Source organism: Trachypithecus francoisi, unplaced genomic scaffold (genome assembly GCF_009764315.1).
Source record: "Trachypithecus francoisi isolate TF-2019V2 unplaced genomic scaffold, Tfra_2.0 Lachesis_group3, whole genome shotgun sequence".
Classification (NCBI taxonomy): Eukaryota; Metazoa; Chordata; class Mammalia; order Primates; family Cercopithecidae; genus Trachypithecus; species Trachypithecus francoisi.
In genome coordinates, this window is record NW_022681468.1 from 16,940,385 (window position 1) to 16,960,876 (window position 20,492).

A 20,492-nucleotide genomic window follows, 5' to 3' on the forward strand; every position below is an offset into this window, starting at 1 on the left:
AGTTCTGCCCAGGAAGAGACCAAATGGACTACCTGGTAGAGAAGGCAGAAAGTAAGGAACTATCCAACTGCTTGTTTCCTCCTCTGCGTGCCATTCACGCTATGCCCCCTTTTAAAAGTGTCCACTTTCTGCGCCAAGAGCAAAGCAGTACCCTTAAGACAGGAAGCCTGTACTTATTTCCTCTAAGTCAGCTTTGGAATAAAAAGTCACTTTCTTTATACTATCACTTTCTTTAAAGTGACTTTCTTTATACATCTCCAGGAAGACAGCATAAGAACTGAAGTGAACTAGAGGACACCCAGCTGCTGTCCCCTGCTTAGTGTATGAGGAAAACCCCACACATATTTGGTCACAGTTTTCTGTGTTGACTGTTGTAGTGTGACAGCAGAGTAAACAAAGTGAGTTTTTTGCTACCGACATTTAAACCATACCTAGAAGGATTACATATTTTGACTCCTATCATTTGAAAGAGGTTTAACATTCATAGTTTAACACTTGAGCTCCAGGCAGCTGTGATGGTCTAAACATAAAAGAGAACATTTACATACACATACCAGCTAAAACACTGCAGAAGACTGATCTGCATTTCCTGCTTTGATAATTATGCAAAGCTGCAGAAACAATTCAGAAAATATTTGGAAACCTTATCCACTTAAATATGTGCTGAATGCCTACCTAGAGGGCTGGAGAGAGGAGAAAAATAAACTGTAGCTCATATTCTGACTGATATTTTGTTTAATATGTATTATTTTCCTTAACATAGCTTAGGCATTAATACTTACACATACACTTCCCAAAAAGCCCAAAGTTTCCATGTCCACCTTGGGTACAGCATGGTGTAGGGAACAGAGCTGGACCGACAACTTACAACACCCAGTTTCTATTGCAGTGCTCCGCCCCTGAAGGGCCCACCCTATTCTGGACAAGTCTCGGGCTTAGATTTACACTTCAGTGGAAACAGGCACCTAATCACCAGCCTGCCTTCCTGGAAGAAAGCTGTGGCACAACATAAGCAACTGTGTGTAAAAAGTGGTTTGAAAACTCTTTAACATATAGTTGAACTTTCAGTATCAGATGGTGATCACACACAATACGTACTATTATCTAGCCTATCTAAACCATTAGACATTAGTCCACAAACCACCGTGTATGTGCACTGAAGACTTACCATGTACTCTGTACTGTTTTACATTCATCATTTCATTTAACCCTCACAATCACCGAAGGGAAGTACTATTATTATGTCCACTTCATAGATGACAAGCGATGTATGTGAAGGAACAAGTCAAGGTCACATGACTTGTAGATAACAAAGCAGGGTTTGACCCAGCTATGGATATCTGCCTCCAAGGTTGGGCACAGGCCAACGTGCTCAACTTCCTTTCTAGGCCAAGACATAAAAGATGTCTTCACAAGATCCTGCCTGCTTTAAGCTGTGATCTCATTTCACAAAAGGAAATTAAAATAAAAAGTTTCATTAACCAAGGGAAAATTCTTACATTTTAAATAGTTTACAGAATAAGAGGTTAAGGCTTTAAAGAAAGCCATTTTAGAGAATTTATTTATTTTTTTGAGATGGAGTCTCACTCTGTTACCCAGGCTGGAGTGCAATAGCCGGTCTCAGCTCACTGCAATCTCCGCCTCCGGGGTTCAAGTGATTCTCTTGCCTCGGCCTCCCGAGTAGCTGGGATTACAGGTGCTCACCACCATGACCGGCTAATTTTTGTATTTTTAGTGGAGATGAGGTTTCACCACGTTGGCCAGGCTGGTCTCAAACTCCTGACCTCGTCATCTGCCCATCTCAGCCTCCCAAAATGCTGGGATTACAGGCATGAGCCACCACGCCCGGCCAGGGAATTTATTAAGGTCAGTAAACTACCTAAAAAGAGATGAAAAAAACTTTAATCCTCAACTTACTTTATTTTATGACCTTTCTTTGTGCATTTTCATATCAGCAGCAAGTATTATTTTTGTAATTAGTTTTCTTAAGGGCACTGGTTTTATAATCAAAATATAGCTCAGTTGTAGTCTTTACTCAACATTTTCTGTTTGTTGAATTTATATCTTAAAACTTTTGATATGCTGAATAATCAAAAGCTATAATATGTGTATGAATAGGAAACCTCTATCTTTATTACAAATAAAAATGAGTATATTTATGCCATTAACAGCCTATAGCTATGAGGCAAAACACATTAAAAAGCAGTAATTACTAAGAACTATAATTATCAATTTATCAAGTACCTATTTGCCCAGAATTGTGCAGAAATATTGTGAAGCTGCATCAAAATATAAAATTATTTTGAGAGAGAATATACATTAAATTTTTAAAAAATGTTAAAATAGTAAAAGTTCTGTTACCTTCCTAAGTCTAAAATGTCCCCAGTTATCTTTTTGACTTCCTTGAAAGCGTCCTGGGGTTGAACCAATAAGATAAACACTAAAAGACATAAAAACACAAGTTATAAAACATAGTGATGTGCTTTGGGCACCGAAAAAAAAAAAAAAAAAAGACAAAATACACATGAAAACTAATATAATCAAGAAATGGTCCAAGAGCCAACCCATTTTCTTGAATTGACTCTCAAATTCATTTTTCAAGCAAATCAACTAATGATGGAACACCTACAAGATGTAAAGTACCAGACAAAGAACTCAATGATTTTGAGAGTACCCCAGTGAGAGGCTAAGGTAAACATGAAGATTCACTGGCTGTCACTTTCATGCCTGAGAACCACGAGATACAGATGTGATAGAATCTGTTCATCCCCTCATCATGTTCTGAAGCTTGGCTAGATTTCACCCCACCTCTTTCCAGGCCCCTGCATTCCAGACCTCATGAGGCTCGCAAGGTATGAACCCCAAATTGATAAGCTGGCACATACTTCGTTTCAGAGAGATCGTGCTCGTGGATGGTATCTATCCACTCCTTGAGAGAAGGGGCATTATAAGCCATCAAGTAACTGATGAGATCAGCTTTAAAATGTGTTGTTGACTCTCCAGATTTGTGGGTTCCATCAACAATTCGTGGGTATAAGGGGCTCAACCATATTCTGGAATTAAAAAAATAACCTTTAACAGTCAGGCAAACAACTGATGACAATGATCTCTGTATCGATTACGCCTTCATTCTAAGAAAGAGGTGAATTCTCGGTGTCTCCACATGGTAAGTAATTTTAGGAAACATGAAACATAAATGTGAGCACACCACTCCAATGGTTTCCCATCACATTCAGAATTATTCCTGGATGCCTTGCCATGAATTTAAGATTCAGTAAGACCTGGGCTCTGCTCACTTCTTCCAACCCACATCCCTCCATGCTCCCCCTCACTCGCCAAACCTTCCTTATTCCTCCTATTACCTCTGCACCTATATATTGCTTTCTAAGACTTGATGGTAAGAGTTAAGAATTCTACTCTTAACAGTTAGAGCAAATTCATGCTACCAGTGGTAACCCCAGCAAGAATTTGCCCTTGTCTGCACCAATGCAGCTCTTCAGCCAAATGTGAAATAAGAATTGTGTTATCTATACCAAAAGTGTATGTGAAAAATCTATTTTCAATCAACAAACCCATTTTCATAATGTAGGTGCTATAGCAGCATATTTTTACATCTTATACTTTCTGGTGCCTGGATTAAGTATCACATTCAGTGACATTACAATAACCTCAAAGTTTCAAACACTTAATTCACTGAAGAGGCATAATAAACATCTTTCAGTTCATTAATTCTTTTTCCCCAGAGGAAAACAGTGCTCTTTGCCAAAACTTCTACATTTTATCCGTAAATAGAAAACGACCATATCTAATCCCAATCCTTCTAAAACTGCTTCACAGTAGATTACTAAAATGGCTTCAAACCTTTTGTGCTTCAGTTTCTTCAAATGCAAAAAAGTGGGGTTAACAGGGCTGCCTCACTGGGCTGTTGCAAAGCAATGACTTACAGGAGCAGTCAAAAGTATCAGGTGTTACATTTTTCCCCTTCTGTGGCTACTCCCCTTTTCCCCACCCTGGGTTCTATCTATTAAGCTGAAAGAGAAACTGCCCAATTTCTCTTTCACCTCGCAGCCCCTGAAGGAGACTGGCAAGATGCAGGCCAACAGGGCAGAAGTCATCCAGAACTGCAAGGACTCTTGGCAGTGCATCTTCTGCAAGTTTCTAGCAAGGGGCACTTCATACCCCTGCTTCCCACCCTGGGGAGGGGAGGCACTTAGCATAGGAGGTGGCATGGTGTGACGAGGGCTGGACCCCAGGTTCTGGACCCAGATTGGCTAGCTGACTATACCATTTTGGGTGAGCCCTGTGACCTCTCTGGGCCTTTGCCTCCATGTGTAAAATGACCAGGTTGGGCTGGATAGACGTGGAGGACCTCCCCCTTGCAATAGCACCTCAAAGTTTCCAGGCTGAGTGAGTCTCCTCCTGGATCAGATTCACTCACAGGTGAGTTCAGGATGAGAAAGAAGACAAATGACTTTCTAAACTAAGATGCTGAGATATGAGGCATTTTTAACACGTCACAAAATAAGATGAGAAAATTATTCTAATGAGCCAAATAATTTTATTTTATTTTTTTTACTGTGAGCTTTGAATGCAACTCTTGTTCTAATTATAAAAGTGAGAAATCAACAGGTGAACCATCAGGCAGCTGAAGGGGATTAGCAGAACCACGGACCAATTATGAAGTGAGATTATACACAAAAACTGCTTTCAAAAGTTTTAAAATTACCCCAAACAACATGAAATGCAAAGTATTAGAGAGTAGAATATAGACCAAGCATGAAATAATAGGATCCCACACAAGGATGGCTGCCAGAGGAAGATTTCACAGTCTTGGTACTTTCTGAGTTTTGAACCATTCCTACCTAGTCAGTAAGTTTTCTAAAATTTTAAATTAAAAAATATTTTTTTAAATAAAAGAAACACCCAAGCCCTTACCCCTGCCTCTTCCCTCCTAGCAACCACCCCAGAGAATTCCAAAAAGGTACTACTGCCTGTAAGCTAAGCTTCCAACTTCAGAACGAGCTGGAGGCCCAGGGTGGGATTCTTGGAACCATGTGAGGCTGAGAGCTAACTTGAGAAATCCCTTTAGTAACATTAATTATTGTTTCATGGGAACAAGCTACATTAATCTCATTTCCTTTTGTTAGGGCTACATGAATCTCCACACCCTATCTGGCAGCTCAGGAGAGCTGGCTTAGAAGCTCTTGGGGTACCAAAGGCATAGTTAACCATAAATTTAGTAGATCAAGAAAGTGCTACAGCTGAGACTTAGAGACAGAGCAGCTATCCCCTCAACCCTGGACCAGTCAGAGCCACACTTCATTTTGAAAAGCATATTTTAAGTGGGATACTGAAAAACTGTAACACATTTATAGAAAAACTACCAGGAATTATGGCTAGGGGGCTCAAAGCCACATGCTATGGTGGGGCAAGGGAGTGGGGAGGGAACAAGAGATGTGAGGCTCAGAGACAAGACTCCCTTTCAAACTCTGAAGGACTGCCTTAAGGGAAAGAGATTACATTTGTCCTGCGCAGCGCACTCAGGTTGAAGCAAGACCTGTTGAAGGAAGCTGGAAAGTTATTTTAGCTCAAACTAAGACGTAATTTGGGGCTGGGTGCAGTGGTTCACGCCTATAATCTCAGCACTTTGAGAGGCGGAGGCGGGCGGATCGCTTGAGCCCAGAAGTTCGAGACCAGCCTGGGCAACTAGGCAAAACCTTGTCTCTACAAAAAATACAGAAAGTTAGCCAGGTGTGGTGGTGCGTGCTTGCAGTCCCCGTTACCCAGAAGGCTTAGGTGGGAGGATCACCTGGGACCAGGAGGTTGAGGCTGCAGTGAGCCGTGATCGTATCACAGCATTCTAACCTGGGTGACAGAGTGAGACCGTCTCAAACAAACAAACAACGATGTAACCTGGGCTCAGCAGAGCTTAGCTGAACGTAATACACTCCAATTAGGAGTTCTAGCCCAAGCTAGGCAATGATATGGGGCAGGGTGAGGCAGAGGAGGATGACAGAGAAAACGTGAACCCAGATATGATGCTAGACAAACGTCCGAGTTTCTCCCAACGCAGAAGGCTGTTTGTTAACCAGCTCTTCTCTAGGACAGGAAGAGATGTGCAAAATGGCTTCAATGAAAGAAAATTAAAGTTAGTCAAGAATAGCTGAACTTGATTTGAGCAAATCCCTAAAAATCCCTTTTAAAAAGCAAACACCTCTTGAAAAGGGGATCAAAACCTGGATTTAGCATATGTGCACCAAGTACAGAGGGTTAGTAGTTTATAAAGTTCAGAAAAGCTTTCGTATTCAATTCTTCTCTTGGAGATTCACAACTTTATTAACACACTAAAGGCTCTAAAGACACCAGCTTAAATTTGTTTCAAAGAAAACACACCAACTGGGGGAGTGGGGAAATATTTAGCACACTATTCACATGACCAGGCCCTACCCTAACTTTTCCTTTGATTCCTGTTTGGGAAGCGGCAAGGAAAAATACAGGTGGGTACATGAGCAAGGAGAAATCACAAAAGCTATCTGGTAAATCCCACTGGGAAAACAATGGGTTCAGATCTTTCATTCTGTAACCCCTATTCTGCCTCAGATCCTCTGCATATGCTGTTCCCTCTACTTATCTGTAGAGTGTATATGATGCCACTTCTCTAAAAACTAGGAAGACACTACTGTGTGTAAATAGTAATGTATGTTTACATGTACCCTAGAGGTAGCTGTGGATGATGATGCTCCTGTTAACACTGGTTACTCCAAGAAGGTAGAATAGGGCAGGCAGTAAAAGAATACAGTAACTTTTTCTGCATACAACTCCTTTTCTAGGCCATGTGTGTTATTTTTACAATTAAAAAAAATAGAAAAAAGAATAAAGCGAATGTTCTGGCTTTTGACCTTTCTCAGCACACACACTGCCAGGAAGTGAGCAGGCCCCTACAAACCCTTGAGTTTTCTGGTGCCAGTCAGCATGGATGAGGTTGGAGGTGTGTATGACAACCCGGAGTCCTTCTTCATAGAGCAGCAGCATCATTTTCCTTTCAAAACAGCAAAGGATCAAAAAGCATTAACAGTACTTTCAAATATGTAATACTTTCCAATGCAAATGTAATATATAACTAATTTTTTTAAACTCTCATAGTACCTAAACTTAACATTTATTATTTACCCTTCTATACATTACCATGATGAAAGTCTGCCTGAGTGATAGGTTGAAAACCTTTCAAAAAGGTTGAGTATTTGGTGGTAAAAGAACTTTCACCCCATTCTGTCTACCTGGCCAGTCCTGGCACTTCACATCCCTGCAGCCTAGCCCCTTATTATCTATTCAGCATCACCTGTTTCTACTAGGCACCATGGGAGCCTTATCGTCTGGTGTCTGAGATTCAAAGCATGGTCAACAACCTCTTGCTGCATCATGGCTGGCATTTTTTAAACAACTAAAATAGCATAAATTGGTATACAGTATATATTTAATTACTGGTTCATGAAATTTTGTTTTGGCACAAAGGTATGTTAGTGCATAATACACTGAAATGTAAAGTGTATTTCTTATTATGAGTTGAAATTTTAAGAAGTTTAAAAGATGCTTCATTACCATTAGTGGTTTTTTGTATCCATAGATGCCACACTTGTCAAAAGTGTGTTATCTGGGCTTGGGGTAAGTCTTGCCTATTCTTTGTCAACCCAAATCAGACCTAGTTGGGTCTACTCTTTTTCCATGTGACTTCCCCAGACCTCTAATCAAACACATTTCTCTTATTTTAATTGCAGTGAGAGAGAGGGAATAGGATATAGATAAAAGCTTTCCATATGAAGTCTGAAGACCTGAGCTCCAGACTTTGTCATTTAGAAGCCCTTTGACCCTAGGTAAGCCATTCAATGTCCCTAAGCCTCAGTTTTCCACTTGTATGTCTAAGGATTAACCCCACTTCAGGACTGTTGTGAATGAAATGCAAAAATACATTTTGCTACCAGGCATGGTGGCTCACAGCTGTAATCCCAGCACTTTGGGTGGCTGAGGCTGGCAGATCACCTGAGGTTAGGAGTTTGAGACCAGGCTGGCCAACATGGCGAAACCCCATCTCTACTAAAAATACAAAAATTAGCCAGGTGTGGTGGTGGGCACCTGTAACCACAGCTACTAACGAGGCTGAGGCAGGAGAATCACTTGAACCCGGGAGGCGGAGGTTTCAGTGAGCCGAGACTGCACCACTGCACTCCAGCCTGGGTGAAAGAGTGAAACTCTGTCTCAAAAAAAAAAAAAAAATGTGTTAAATGTGAAACACTCTCACCTGTCATTCCTATCACTCCTTCGGCACAGTTTTATTTTCTAATCTAATATTTTATTTATCTCCCTGCTGTTTTCAATAGGATTATTTCAATATTTCAGGAATCTAAGTTCTCTCTCTCCAACTAAAGTGTCACTTTTCATGGCTATAACTCTGTCCTGACTTATTTTATCATTTCTATTGAGGCCAAAGTGCTACTTGATACTTACTAATGAAACTCAATTCAAACATGGGGAAAAAAACCGAACCACTGGCTCTCTCCAAATAAACAACACGAATACTATCTGGGCAGGATGAAATTATCATAAAAAGATAAGAAAAAGGATATGAGGGCAGAAAAGAGAATGAGATATTTAGCTCTTGCCAGAACGAGAAATTAACCCAAGCTGGCAAACAGTAAATTAATGCAAAGCTGGAGAAATGACAGCTGCTGAGCCATCTTCTTTCCATTTGTGAAATGTGCTCCCTGAAATCTGGGCAAATTTACATACACAGTTGCCAAATCAGCAGCTGATTGTAATTAAGAATAAGTCAGTTATGGATTCATGATAGAAGGTTTACAAATATTTCCATTAGTCAAGACATCGATTATCAGGCAAATCACACACTAATGTCAATGAATGCTATCAAACAGAATTATGAACTTGAGAGTAGCCATATTCAACTTTTCATAGACAAAATGGTAGTGTTAATAAGGTCACAGTTAAAAATGGATAGGAAAGGGCGAGGAATAAGATCTCCCTTGAAGAATGCTGACCTGCCATATTGTCTGCTAAGCTGTGGGGCAGCAAAAGGGAACCAATTCAAATATGCAGCTATTCCTGCAAAGGGGGAAGAGAACTAACATATGGCAAGCACCTCTCTGCCAGGTGCCATCCTAGAAGCTCTGTCGTATGTTATCACACCAATCTTCACAGTAATCCAGAGAAGGAGTTATTCTCATTCTACAATTGTGGAATCTATGTCTGGACATATAACAGGGATTATCCAAGGTCACAAACTGGGCCAGCAGAAGAGCTTGTTGGGATCACACATGCCAGATGCCAGGGCACTCCTTTCACCACACATGGCTTCACAGGGCTGGTGGCTGCAACGGTGAGCACTTCATGCTACTGCTACAGGGGTAGGCAAGGTGTGGGGAGACATGGCTTTGGTGGGAAAGAGGACTGAATGATGCGTGGTGGGGGCCTGGCTATAGATCTTAGCGGAAAGAAACATGCCTTGCCCATCCTGTGGTCTGCCACTAGCTACTGCCTGGATCTGGATATTTGACATTCAGCTGCTTTGGCTTTCTCTTTCCCCTCTATCGATTCTTGGAGCCATAACTCTGCTCCTCTAGAAAGCTCTAGAGGAAACCAAAGAGCTTTCCCATTCTAAAACACTGAGAGACAGACCACAGGATTGCACAGCATCCAACCGAAATTGGACAGAGCAGGGCTTGTGTGCCAAAGTGTATACAGTCTCAAAGACTGCCTCGTTCACTGTTTCTAGCTCTACCCTGTGAGGTGGAGAATGCAGTTTATACTCCATCACTATGATCTGGACGGTGATTCTCCTTTTCTAATTCACATGTTTGTCTTGCTTCTCTCACCAAAAAAGCCATAAGAATAAAAACTCTATATTGTCTTGAGCTGTGTCAAGAACGTAATAAGTATTTAATTCTTAAAACATTTTAAAAATAGGCTAGGCGCAGTGGCTTACACCTGTAATCCCGGCACCTTGGGAGGCCGAGGTGGATCACCTGAGGTCAGGAGTTCGAGACCAGCCTGGCCAACATGGTGAAACCCCATCTCTACTAAAAACACAAAAATTAGCTAGATACAGTGGCACACGCCTGTAGTCCCAGCAACTCGGAGGCTGAGGCAGGAGAACTGCTAGAACCTAGGAGGCGGAGGTTGTAGTGAGCCGAGATTGCGCCACTGTACTCCAGCCTAGGCAACAGAGCAAGACTGTCTCAAAAAAAAAATTTTTTTTTTTAAATAAGCAACTAGAAATAATTTCAAGACACGAGCTCAATCTTCTACAAAATACTGTCATTTCAACAAAACATAAACTACAGATACTTAATTGGGAAAAGTTCAATTGTAATTACTTTCCAAAGGCATTTTTTGTTTGTTTTTGAGACAGGGTCTCACTCTGTCGCCCAGACTGGAGTGCACTGGCATGATCGTGGCTCACCACAACCTCTGCCTTGCAGGCTCAAGTGATTCTCCTGCCTCAGCCTCCTGTGCAGCTGGGATTATAGGCACGTCCCACTACTGCCCAGCTAATTTTTGTATTTTTAGTAGAGATGGGGTTTCACCATGTTGGCCAGATTGGTCTCGAACCCCTGATCTCAAATAATCCACCTGCCTTGGCCTCCTAAAGTGCTGGGATTATAGGCATGAGCCACAGCGCCCAGCCCCCTAGGCATTTTAAACTCTGAATTAAGAGCTCTTGGTCAGGCCGGGCGCGGTGGCTCAAGCCTGTAATCCCAGCACTTTGGGAGGCCGAGACGGGCAGATCACAAGGTCAGGAGATCGAGACCATCCTGGCGAACACAGTGAAACCCCGTCTCTACTAAAAATACAAAAAACTAGCCGGGCGAGGTGGCGGGCGCCTGTAGTCCCAGCTACTTGGGAGGCTGAGGCAGGAGAATGGCGGGAACCCGGGAGGCGGAGCTTGCAGTGAGCTGAGATCCGGCCACTGCACTCCAGCCTGGGCGACAGAGCAAGACTCCACCTCAAAAAAAAAAAAAAAAAAAAAAAAAAAAAAGAGCTCTTGGCCAGGCATGGTAGCTCACGCCTGTAATCCCAACACTTGGGAGGCAGAGGATGGTGGATCACCTGAGGTCAGGAGTTTGAGAACAGCCTGGCCAACATGGTGAAACCCAGTCTCTAATAAAAATAGAAAAGTTAGCCAGGTGTGGTGGAAATGGCCTGTAACCCCAGCTACTTGGGAGGCTGAGGCAGGAGAATCATTTGAACCCAGGAGGTAGAGGTTGCAGTGAGCCGAAATTGTGCCACTGCACTCCAGGCTGGGCAACAGAGTGAGACTCTGTTTCAAGAAAAAAAAAAAAAAAAAAAAAAAGAGCTCTGTTGAATTTAACCTGAAAAGTATGTGTGTAGGGGTGAGGGGGTGGTAGTGAATGGACCAAAGGAAACAATAAGGTAAATTTTAGCAATGAGCAAACAAGAACAAATTTAAAGCTAAAGTTAATGCCAGCACAGGGGCTCATGCCTGTAATCCTAGCACTTTGAGAGGCTAAGGCAGGAGGTCTGTTTGAGCCCAGGAGTTCAAGATCAGCCTGGGTCACAAAGTGAGACCCCTGTCTCTACAAAAAAATTAGCCGGGCATGATGGCGTGTGCCTATTGTCCCAGCTACTCGGGAGGCTGAGGTGGGAGGATTGCTTAAGCCCGGGAGTTGGAGGCTGCAGTGAGCTGTGATCATGCCACTGCACTCCAGTCTGGGCAACAGAGTGAAACCACGTCTTGAAAAATTATATGTGTGTATATATATATAGATATATACACACACACACATATATATATAAATTAAAGTTAGAATAAATAGGTTCTATTCCTGTCTCCACTACTGGCCCAAGGCAGAATCACATACCTAAACCTGGGCCTCAGTCTCCTGATCTATAAAATTAAAAGGACAGAACAAATAATTTTTATAAGAGCATTAAATAAAAGAATAGCTCTCCCAGGCTCAGTTAAGCACCACTGTGCTAGATCCTAGGTGAGCCTACCATGCTCAGTCTTTCCTAGGAATAACCGTGTAACGGACAAATGACAATGCTTGAGGGGTTCCCCCATTTCATAAAAATTGCTTACGTGTGGTGTGTTCCAAATGCAATATCCAACTTTGCCTAGGATGAAAAAGAAGTCATTTATTTAAAAACAACTCACTAATATCCATATCTACTGGAAATTACATTAGAAAGCAATCAGGCCAACTTTTTTTTAAAAAACTATTTCTACTGACCTCTACTGGACAAGCCCTTGAATAACAAGACAGCTTTTATAATAGCATCTGGGGATGCTCATTCAAACAAACAAACAAACAAACAAACAAGACATAAATTTTGTTACCCAGAATGATTCAATATACACTACATTTTTAACTACAGTAATTAGGACTGAGAAGCCTAATTTCTGTAGTTGACAAAAAACTAGTAAAACAAGTGAGATGCTATGCAAAGTTTTAGATATTGGGCTTATACAGAAATTAATGGCACACAGTTTTCAGAGAATATTTAAAAGAAATACTGAAGGCCGGGCGCAGTGACTCATGCCTGTAATCCCAGCACTCTGGGAGGCCAAGGTGGGTGCGTCACGAGGTCAGGAGATCGAGACCATCCTGGCTAAAGCAGTGAAACCCCGTCTCTACTAAAAATACAAAAAAATTAGCCGGGTGTGGTGGCGGGTGCCTGTAGTCCCAGCTACTCAGAATGCTGAGGCAGGAGAATGTTGTGAACCCCGGAGGCGGAGCTTGCAGGGAGCTGAGATCGTGCCACTGCACTCCAGCCTGGGTGACAGAGCAAGACTCTGTCTCCAAAAAAAAAAAAAAAAAACAAAAAACACTGAAAGTGGTGGCAACATAAAGACTTAGGATGTCAAATTAAAAATAGAAATGTTCTTATATTAGCATAGCAAGTGCTGAAAATAAAAACATATGAAATTCATTTTCATGTTATAAAATGACACCTTTACAAAGTATGTATATAGAAAACATTTTATCTAATACCCACTAATGCCAGATCTTGGTTAAGCAGAATATGTCACAAGATGTAGGTTATGAAAGAGTTTAAATAACCGTAAAAGTTTCACAATTAGGAATGCAGTATATAGGCTTAAATCCTGCCTTCACAACTTTGTACGATCCTGGAAAATACATCTAACTCTATGCCTCAGCTTTCTCCTCTTTAAAACGGTACCATTCTGAGATCCAGAGTTGTTAGGAATGAGCTCACACATGTAAAATGCTGAGGAACGGGGTCCTGCATGCAGTAGGCACTCTACAATTGTAGCAATCACTACTGCAACCTCTCCCCACTACCCACCCCGGCCTCCTTACCACACGACGTGGGTGAAACTTTGCTGGGGGCAGTAACGGGCAACTGGAATACACAGGTGAGTTACAACACAGTCCCTGTTTGGAGTGGAGATCTCACAGACCAGCATGCATCTGTGCACTCTGGCCACAGAAGAAAGTGCAGGGAACTCTATTTCATGTCTTCAAAATTACCAAATGAGAAGGAAGACTGCCACTCTATAAAATGATATTTAGCTGAGAAAGAACAATGGTGAAGAGACCTGGCTTTTGTTTAGTTTGTTACAAGTCACATGCTTCTGGGTAAGTCTAAGCACAAAAAACAAGGATAATAGCTTCAACAGATATTGTTTACTGGGTGCTGTTTTTGGTCTAGTGCATCAAGTCCTTTAGTAAACTCTAGGATGAACAGCATTAGCAATCAATTTCAAAGATAAAGAAATTAGGTGACAAGCCAGTGACAAGCCCAGAATAAGTGTTGCAGACAAAACACTTGTGTCCCCCACCAAATTCATATGTTGAAGTTCCAACTTCCAATGTGACTATTTGGAGAGAGGGACTTTATGGAGGTAATTAAGGTTAAATGAGGTCATAAGGGTGGGATCCTGATGATCCTGATCCAACACGACTGGTATCCTTATAAAAGAGCTGCCAGACAGCCTGTGTATCTGCCTTCTTCCCTCCCTCTCATGAGGACACCGTGAGAATGTGGCCATCTGTAAGCCAGCAAGAGAGCCCTCACCTGGAACTGAATTGACTGGCACCTTGATCCTGGATTCCCAGCTTCCAGAACTGTGAGAAATAAGTGCCTGTTGTTTCAGCGACCCAAGTCCAAGAAAAGTCACCCAGGTAATTTTGTTATAGCATCCAAGCACACTAATACACACACACAGAGCCGGGACTGAGCCCAGGCAATGTGACACTGACCACCACAAGGTCTCAATGTCTGCCCTTAGGTCCCACGTTTGCAAAATGGGAGACTGTCAGCAGCCACCGACTAATGTGTGTCAGTTTAAATGACCCATGTTGCTAGAAAAAGACTTTATCTTACAGACAAGGTACAAAGGTGTTTCAAGACATCAGGAGAAGGACACAATCCTGTACGTCAGCCTAGAGTTGGGAGCTTCTTTACAGTTCTTTCCAAGAGGTTAGGAAGAAGCGGCTCACTATGCCCTCTGGTGGCCAGCCTGGAGCACACTATCAAGCACAGGAACCACTCTCCTAAACCAGTACAGGTAGGTAATACTTGAAAAAGACTTTATTTCCATTCATTTAGTCACTGGTTTGCAGAATTTCTGTGTCAGTTTACTTTCTGCCCACTATAAGGTTTGATGGGAGCTATCCTACTGCCATCTAACCTCTTCTGTTGCTGGAAATAGAAGCAAAACAATGGAAATTTGGCAACTGCCAGGCAAAGGCACATCTATGGGCATGAGATGAGCCCATGTTGGACAGAAGGCATTTTAAAACGACAGCTCTATAAAGTGCAGTGGGTTAAATCATAAGGAAAATGTTGTGAGGTATGTTTAAAACTGACCAGATTGAGCTCTTGTACTGTATTCATCTTAAAAAAATACAAAGATATCACATATAGTTGGAAAAAGTGATACAGTGTGAGTTGGAATTCTTACATCTTTGTGGATGGGGAAAAAAGACACTAGAAGGAAAATGAGAAAAAAAAATACAAAAAGTACGTAATTCACTCTGTCTCTGTACTCACAAAGCAGAAATCTTTTGCCAATTTCACTAACGATAAGGAAAGAAAAGGGCTATAAAAAGCATCTTTCGTGTTTTCTCTTAACGAACTAATACAGCCAAAAGAAACAGGAAAAGGTGACTATCACACCAGCTACTTCATAACCACCATTTCTATAGAAAGTAGTTATCATAAATGTGAGAAATTCTTCTGTATTCCTTGTTTTCCTTTCTACTTTGCAGGTTTCTTGCTCAAAATGCCACGTGTAATAGAAGATCTTTGTGGATGATGAGTCTAAAGAAATGGGTCCTAATGAAAGTCCAAGACTCACTGGCCATGCTGTACGCTAACTGCAAAGTATTAGGACAAAATTACGGGACTATATAAAGAAACTGGGCAATAACCATTTTTTGGCCTTTGATATGGTTTGAGTCTGTGTCCCCACCCAAATCCCATCTCAAATTATAATCCCCAGTGTTGGAGGAGGGGCCTGGCAGGAGGTGATTGGATCATGGGGGTGGACTTCCTCCTTGCTATTCTTGTGATAGTGAGTGAGTTCTCGTGATATATGGTTGTTTGATAAAAGCGTGTAGCTCTTCCCCCTTCTCTCTTCCCTCTTGCTCCCGCCAAGTAAGATGTGCCGGCTTCCTCTTTACCTTCTGTCACAACTGAAAGTTTCCTGAGGCCTCCTCAGCCATGCTTCATGTACAGCCTGCAGAACCGTCAGCCAATTAAACCCCTCTTCCTTATAAATTACCCAGTCTCAGGTCTGTCTTCACAGCGGTGCAAGAACAAACTAATATAGCTTTCTTTTCTGCTTTGCTTTGGTCCTAGCAAACCAAGTGGATACGCCTGTTATAAGACCATTTAATGTTTCCACACTGGACTTAGATCATACACAGCATACGACTCACATAGTTTCCTAACAGTTTTTTAAATCTATAGGTCTCTCCTGTTCAGACCTTACATGCAACTGATGTGAAAAAAAAGAACTATGGTTGAAGGACTACCGTTGAAGTGTCAATGGCAGCTAATATGTTACATAAGGTGTCACAAAAAACTACAAGTTTTAACTTGCACTCACAGGATACTCACAAAAAGAAACCCATAGCCACTGAACTGCATCCAGAAGACCTGTTCAGTGTTGGAACCCAGGTTTCGACAGGCATACTGACAAGCTAAATGCAACCAGTGGAGCACTAGCAGGTTGCAGGAAGACTCAGAATTCATAGTACACTGAGTAAAACTGAAGAAAGAGAACGTTTGAAGCAGAGAGAGAAAACTAAGGGAGACAGGACAGATCACTTTAGATATATGAATCACTGACATGTGTAAGATGAAAGACTTACTTACTTGTGTGGCTCCAGAAGGGGAAAATTAAGACCAATGAGTAGAAATTAGGAGGAAGACTTCAGGCCCACAAAAAGAAAAACCTTTCCAACCCTGAGGAGTACTACGAATGGGATGCTCTATCTCAGGAAGTGTTTAAGCTGAGTAGACAAGTATCTATTGATGACTGATATGGAGAGAGGATTTCTGCACTAGGTGAGAGGGTGGACTAAATGTCTAAGTTTCCTTCTAACTCAAGACTACGCATGCTCTCCAATGGCAGTAAGTGGTTTACCTGGCAGAGAGAGATGTTCTCGTAAGGCTTGGCCTGGGCATGGAGGTGAGCCTTAGCCTCTCGCTTATCACCATGCACAAGCAGGATTGGCTTCTTCCTGAAAAGAAAGCATTAGTATTTAATATACATCATTCATGGCCGGGCACGGTGGCTCACACCTGTAATCCCGGCTCTTTGGGAGGCTGAGGCAGGTGGACTACCTGAGGTCAGGAATTCGAGACGAGCCTGGCCAACATGGTGAAACTCCGTCTCTACTAGAAATATGAAAATTAGACAGGCGTGGTTGTATGTGCCTGTAATCCCAGCTACTCCGGGGCTGATGCACGAGAATCGCTTGAACCTGGGAGATGAAGGTTGTAGTGAGCTGAGACTGAGCCACTGCACTCCAGACTAGGTGCCAGAGCAAGACTCTGTCTCAAAAATAAACAAACAAATAAATTAATTAATAATTAAAATACACCATTCATGAAGCTGGACTCACCTCATTAAGGAATGCTAACTTCCTTATCACTCGATATTTGTTTCTGGTCTTTGTAGTGAGTGAAGACAGGGCTAACACAGAGCAGGGATCAGCTAATGTTCATTTACCCGATACCTTTATAATGAGGCTACATGGCCTGATCCTGCAGCTCTGTTGTAATACAGAGGGGTAAGACTCAAGAAAGTCCTTGAATAATTATCTTCTTTGGCCGAAAAGGGCACATAAGTAGCTCTGTGTTAAAATATTTAAGTCCAAATAAATTAAAGATATATAATTATTATTATATAATATAGTGCTTTTTTCTTTTTCTTCTTTTGGACCACACAGTGGATTCATTTCACACCACATCTATATTCACCAAACTCCTCCTGTGTGCTATGTACTGTGCTATGTACTGACCCAGGATACAACAGAGAATAGGCCCAGGCCCAGGCCCACAGCATGACGCAGCTTCACTAATGGGTGGTTAGATTCCTATGAAACAGAGCCCAAGCTATGTTGAAAATGCTGTATTTTTGAATTACAAATATAATATAAAAACACTCTTCAAGAATACATTAAAAAGGCTTTTGAAGGATTCTTGATCTTTCTGATTAATTCAAAGCAAGATAATCCTTAGAAATAAGCATATTTCTACAAGGTCTCCCAACATCACAAAAATTGGATATAAGCAATCAAGCAAGATAAACAACTGAGCCACTTCCACATTTATCAATCACACTGCAGAATGATGCTCTACCATTCACAACGGAACAACAATCAACTAGAGAGAAACATCATAGAAAATGCACTTCCAGTACTAATGCCTCACTACCTCATGCTCAATAGCCTTATTCTAACATGACAGGTAAAATAAAACTATGAAATATGCACCTGTGATTTTTAGAAATTAGGTAAGAAAAACAGAGAATAACATAAGAAACACTCATGCATCTAGTACCTAGAAATAAAAATGTTAGATCAAGTCATCTTATAAAAAAAGATTAAATATGACTGATAGAAACTGAAGTCTTTCAAATTTATTGGTTCTACGACTTATTACAAAAAGACGGCACCTGAAGAACAGCATACTGAGGTATAAATCCTTATGATCTGAATTTTTCTACATACAAATTCTGGATGTTACTTAAACTTACCATTTAGGTCACTCCTCGTCCTTCTAAGGCTCATAATAGCCTTCCCAAGATGCCTTTGGCAACAAGGGGATGCAAGGAGAAGGAGGACACTTTTGCCCCTTTAGTTACTGAGAGTCTAGTGGATACTGTATTAGTGTGCCAGGGCCTCCTCCAAAACAAAGTACCACAAACTGGGAGGCTTAGACAACAGAAATACATTGTCTCACAGGTCTGAAGGCCAGAAGTCCAAGATCAAGGTGCTGGCAGGATTGGTGCCTAAGGTATGAGGCGCATCTGTTCCAAGCCTCTCTCCCAGCTTCTGGGAGCTTGGCTTGTAAATGGCATTCTGCGTCTTTACATGGTCTTATCTCTGTCTCTCCACCCAAATTTCTCTTTTTATAAGGACACCAGTCATACTGGATTAGTGTCTCTCCTAATGCCTTCATTTTGTCTTGATTACCTTTGTAAAGGCTCTATCTCCAAATAAGATCACATTCTGAGGTACTGGGGCTTAGGATTCCAACAGATCTTTTTTGGGGCGGGAGAATTTAACCCATAACAGATACAACAAAGGAACTGCAGTCTACACTTTGCCAACACTCTAAGGGGGTGACAATTTGATTTCAAGGTCTTTAAGAAAAGGGAGGAAGAACAGAAAATGCCAATGTGACACCCAAGGATACTACTGCCAGGAGGAGCCAAGACAGAAATTGCTTGTTGCCTCCAGACAGCCATTTTCTCCTCCTTCCCTAACAAAAGGCTAATTCAGGACAAGGTGAGCTAAGCTAAAAGACATTTCTAGCCTCTTTTAGAGCTGGTTAGCATGTAGCTGAGCTCTGCTCAGTGAAACAGATGCAGGTGTTGTGTGGGATTTCCAGGAAGGCTACTCAGATGGGGATAGCTGGAATGTGGGCCTTTTTGTCCTTTTCCTCCTTTTCCCTTCCTGCTACCTGGAATAGACAAGTAAGCTGGAGCTCTAGCTGCCATACTGGGCCATGAGGTGACTTTGAAGACTGAAGTCGCACACCAGGATGGTGGAGCAGAAAGGGTAGGTGGATAAGTCTTTGAGAACGCCGGTGCCCCCATCCAGACCATAAATGTTTACCATTTGAACGTATCAGGCTGGAAACAATTTCTGTCTTATTTAAGCCACTGTTATTTTGAGTATTGTTTCAGATGCAGCTAAAACTGATTCTGTGTGTTACAGGTCAAAAAAAAAAAAAAGCCCCAAGTGCCAAAGCTGCTTGAAAAATTTTAACAGTATTTTATCTACTGTTAATGTCAAAGGTTTCCACAATCTGATGCCCTAAATGTACCAAGAATTTTGAGGACCCTGACAATCATTTTTTCTTGTGTGTTTTCCTCCATTCTACTTGCTGTTATGGGAATCTGTCCTGTAAATGCGTTAGAAACAGGGAAGGGTGACACCTCACTGCGTGATGCCCTATTTGGTCTGTACTGCCTAATATGAGGCTGATGAAGTGCAGGCAGAAGGCAGAACTAAAAATCCATCACCTCCAGAGCCTAGATAAGGGAAGGCCATATGTATAGCTTCCTTTCCTCATCTCAGAAACACAAAGGGATCCTCAAAACAGAACAGCATTGATGTGCTACGGAAAGCATGGCACGCTGGCCGCATGTTGGCACGTTCACAGATCTAGAAGGTATGTGGAGACAGTATTTTCCTTCATATTAAGATTGGACATAAAGTTCTGTTATTTGGGTTAAAGCCTGTTCTTATCTACTTCCTGAAAGAGCAGAGAGGAAATGCTAAAATCTGTAAAAAGAATGTGTAGGATGAAATAGATCAAAGAATGCTGTTTTCCCAATATAACTTAATGTCTGTATGATTTTAATGGTTTCAAAAGAAAAACTCAAAAAAAGATGGGTGGCTTTCGCCTGAGAAATACAAATCTTAGGTGTCAAAGCCCCCTTACAGTTAATGATGTTGTCTGTCACCCTGTGGAACTCACCTGAATTCTGGTGGATACTGTTTTACGAGCCAATCCACGTCAAAGCAGTAGTTAAACTAGATGGGAGAAAAGGAGACTAACTAAGCCATGGGTAATTCTGCCAAACAGTTCATAAGGAGAATTATTTAGTTATTACATTTAAGGAAATTTTAAAATAGTGATACATAACATGTATTATTTATTATTTATAAACCTGGAGGGTTATGCTGCAATACTAATAAACCTACAATTTATCTTAAATACATGGTTAAAAGAACCTAAATGGAGCCAAG

General features: G+C 41.6%; 1 protein-coding gene across 7 annotated transcripts in view; it reads right to left on the reverse strand.

Annotated features, from left to right (window-relative positions):
* The window catches only part of TDP1 (tyrosyl-DNA phosphodiesterase 1), a 92,488-nt gene that overhangs the window by 58,965 nt on the left and 13,031 nt on the right, over positions 1–20,492 (reverse strand). For all 7 annotated transcript variants that reach the window (XM_033191636.1, XM_033191635.1, XM_033191634.1 and 4 more), the window contains exons 4-9: positions 20,221–20,276; positions 16,652–16,748; positions 12,113–12,147; positions 6,947–7,039; positions 2,886–3,053; positions 2,362–2,440 (exon numbers count right to left, since the gene is read on the reverse strand). In XM_033191636.1, coding sequence (XP_033047527.1) covers positions 2,362–2,440; positions 2,886–3,053; positions 6,947–7,039; positions 12,113–12,147; positions 16,652–16,748; positions 20,221–20,276 — 528 coding nt within the window. The remainder of the gene's footprint in view (positions 1–2,361; positions 2,441–2,885; positions 3,054–6,946; positions 7,040–12,112; positions 12,148–16,651; positions 16,749–20,220; positions 20,277–20,492) is intronic.